The sequence below is a fragment of the Lactuca virosa genome, chromosome 5, assembly GCF_052849685.1.
Source record: "Lactuca virosa cultivar CGN04683 chromosome 5, Lactuca_virosa_CGN04683_v6, whole genome shotgun sequence".
NCBI lineage: Eukaryota > Viridiplantae > Streptophyta > Magnoliopsida > Asterales > Asteraceae > Lactuca > Lactuca virosa.
The window spans coordinates 72,488,682-72,491,201 of NC_136430.1; the positions used below are offsets into that span (position 1 = coordinate 72,488,682).

Genomic DNA, 2,520 nt, shown 5'->3' on the forward strand with positions numbered 1-2,520 from the left:
ATAATAAACCATTGCAAACCTGCACTTGAAATCTACAATCGGCATGAACAATGGGGTCGTGAAACTTGATTATCAGTGCAATTCACAAAAATGGAACAAGGTAAGGTAGGAATGTGCAAAAGACATAAATACCCTCCTCATACTCATCACAAAAAAAGCCATATAAAGCTTTTCCAAACACAATTATACATATCAATACCTTTGTGTGACTGAATTTACAAGATTATGCATCCCAGGTTTCCAAAATGCATCAGCAAAATCAAATGATTTTCTCTATTATCGCAGTTGTTCCATAAATGACTTCATGTTCTTCAAATCTTCTTCTGATTCTGGATACTTCTGTGGTTTAAAAAGCTTCCACATTCCTTCCGGACATCCCTTCCTAACCTTAACATCCACAAACCTCCCATAAATCATCTCACATTCTGGATACGGCTTCACATAAAGATTATAAAATCTTAACCTACTAAACTTAACCAAACTCCTCAATCCTACTTCATCACCAATTCCACCTCTCAATCTCAAATGCTCAATCACATTATAACGAGGCACAATCTGTTTCTCAAAATTTACCCCCAAATACTCCGGAACCTCAACCAAACAAACAACATCAAACTTCATCGTATTTATCAAAAACTCAATCTTTTTATTAATCTCATCTAATTCGTATAATATCACCCTCGGCTCTCTCCATAATATGCTAAATGCATCTTTATATATCAACCCGTGTTTGTGTAAGCAATCGATTCTTAACTTAACTTTATATGACGCCCTAAATACACCGTCGCTAAAAATCTTTTCTTTAATTGGGACTCTACATTTTAAACTGTTTAACATTCTCAGACATTTCGAAAGCTCCCCCACTTCTGATTGAAGGATTTTGGGGTTTCTCATGATTTCTTCTCTAATGTCATTAGGTTTAAACCCCATTTCAGTAAACTCAGAGATTAAAGGCTTCAACTTGTTCTCCACCCCAAATCCTAAAATACATGGATAAGTTTGGATTATGGAGTCTATTTTACTCCTGTGGATTCCAATTCCTAATAAGAATTCGATTTTACCCCAAATATTTTCTTCGTTCATGGTGATTATCATTGGAAGTTCCTCTAAAATCCTAGTTATGGTAGCAGGGGTAAACCGAAAACCCCGCAAACACTCCATACATTGTAAAACATCATCTGGGTATAAATCGAATTTCCTGGAAACTTCAAGGATGTTCATTGTCAGACTACTGTTGTCTGAAAACCCTAATTTGGAAATACCCATTTCCCATTTCTTGAGAAAATCGAGTTCTAAAACCCTAGGACAGTTATTTACCATTGAGACAACAAAATTCTTGGAAGAAGAGAAGGATGATATGATTTTCAAGGACATTTCGACATTGGGAACGTTGGAATCGAGCAAAAATCGGTTCTTTGTGAAAAAAGTATGAAGATTAGAAGGTGGGAAACCGTACCTTTCGAAAATATTTGAAAGAGGAGTCGTGTTGCTGCAGATTGATGTAGAAAAATTAGGGATTTGACTTCGGATTTGTTTGATGGATTTTGGTAGAACGAGGGTTCTGGTAAGGATTTTAAACGCCATTGCTACAGCATATCACTTCATGCTCGCATAAGTTGAAGCAAGGGAGATCTTTGATGTTTCTCCCACCAATTACATTGTACATATAACTTTTAAATTTCGGAGAGGTTGAACTTGGTCCCTGCACATAAACCTAAAAAGTTTACATTTTATTTTGCCTATCTAAAATTTATTTTTGAAGGAGAAAATTGTAAAAATTCCTTCTGGTAGATAAAATTATGTGATTTTGATCCAAAAAGTTTTAGTGGTGCAGTGGTTCAAAATTGGATTTTTTTTATTGTTTGTGGTCCCTATATACTTAAAAAGACGATTATGTCCTTATAATTTATACTTTTCATTATCTTTAATTACTGAAATACATAAACTAACTTACTTTATATTTTTTTAACTTAAAACAAAAACATAAAAAAGGGCCCACCCACCCTATTTCTCTTTCCCTCCATCTTAACAAAAAAGGGAAAATGACTCTTGAGGGTAATTAACTTTTACGTTTGTACTCATTTGGTCTATTTTTTTTTTTTTTTTGTATTCAATATACCATCGAACTTGTTGTTTGCATTCACCATAACCCTTTTGACCTGTGATAGTCGGTCAAAGGGTTATGGTGAACACAAACAACAAGTTAGATGATATATTGAGTACAAAAAAAGGGACCAAATGAGAACGAACTCAACAGTTGGTTACCCTCCTGAGTCATTTTCCCCGAAAAGTTAAATGAAATTAAAGTTGCAAAGTTATCAAAGACTGCAACCTTCTTTGGCTATAACGTATATGAAGAGCGTTTCAAATGGGTAACCTCGTTAAAACATGGTCTATGATATGCTTACTGTAGTTAGCTGTCAACACCTCTCTGCAAAAGGATATGACTGTGTATGAGAGGTATATTTATCAGCATAAACGTTTACCTCAAGGTATATTATGGTGATGTGTCTACAAAAG

At 34.6% G+C, this 2,520-nt stretch overlaps 1 protein-coding gene across 1 annotated transcript; it reads right to left on the reverse strand.

The window, feature by feature from the left end:
- On the reverse strand, nucleotides 1-1,686 carry LOC145117741 (Mitochondrial transcription termination factor family protein). Its single transcript, XM_079054050.1, has one exon. It carries the CDS (start codon nucleotides 1,582-1,584, stop codon nucleotides 277-279), a length of 1,308 nt encoding a protein of 435 aa, XP_078910176.1. The 5' UTR covers nucleotides 1,585-1,686; the 3' UTR covers nucleotides 1-276.
- Nucleotides 1,687-2,520: the final 834 nt, after the last annotated feature.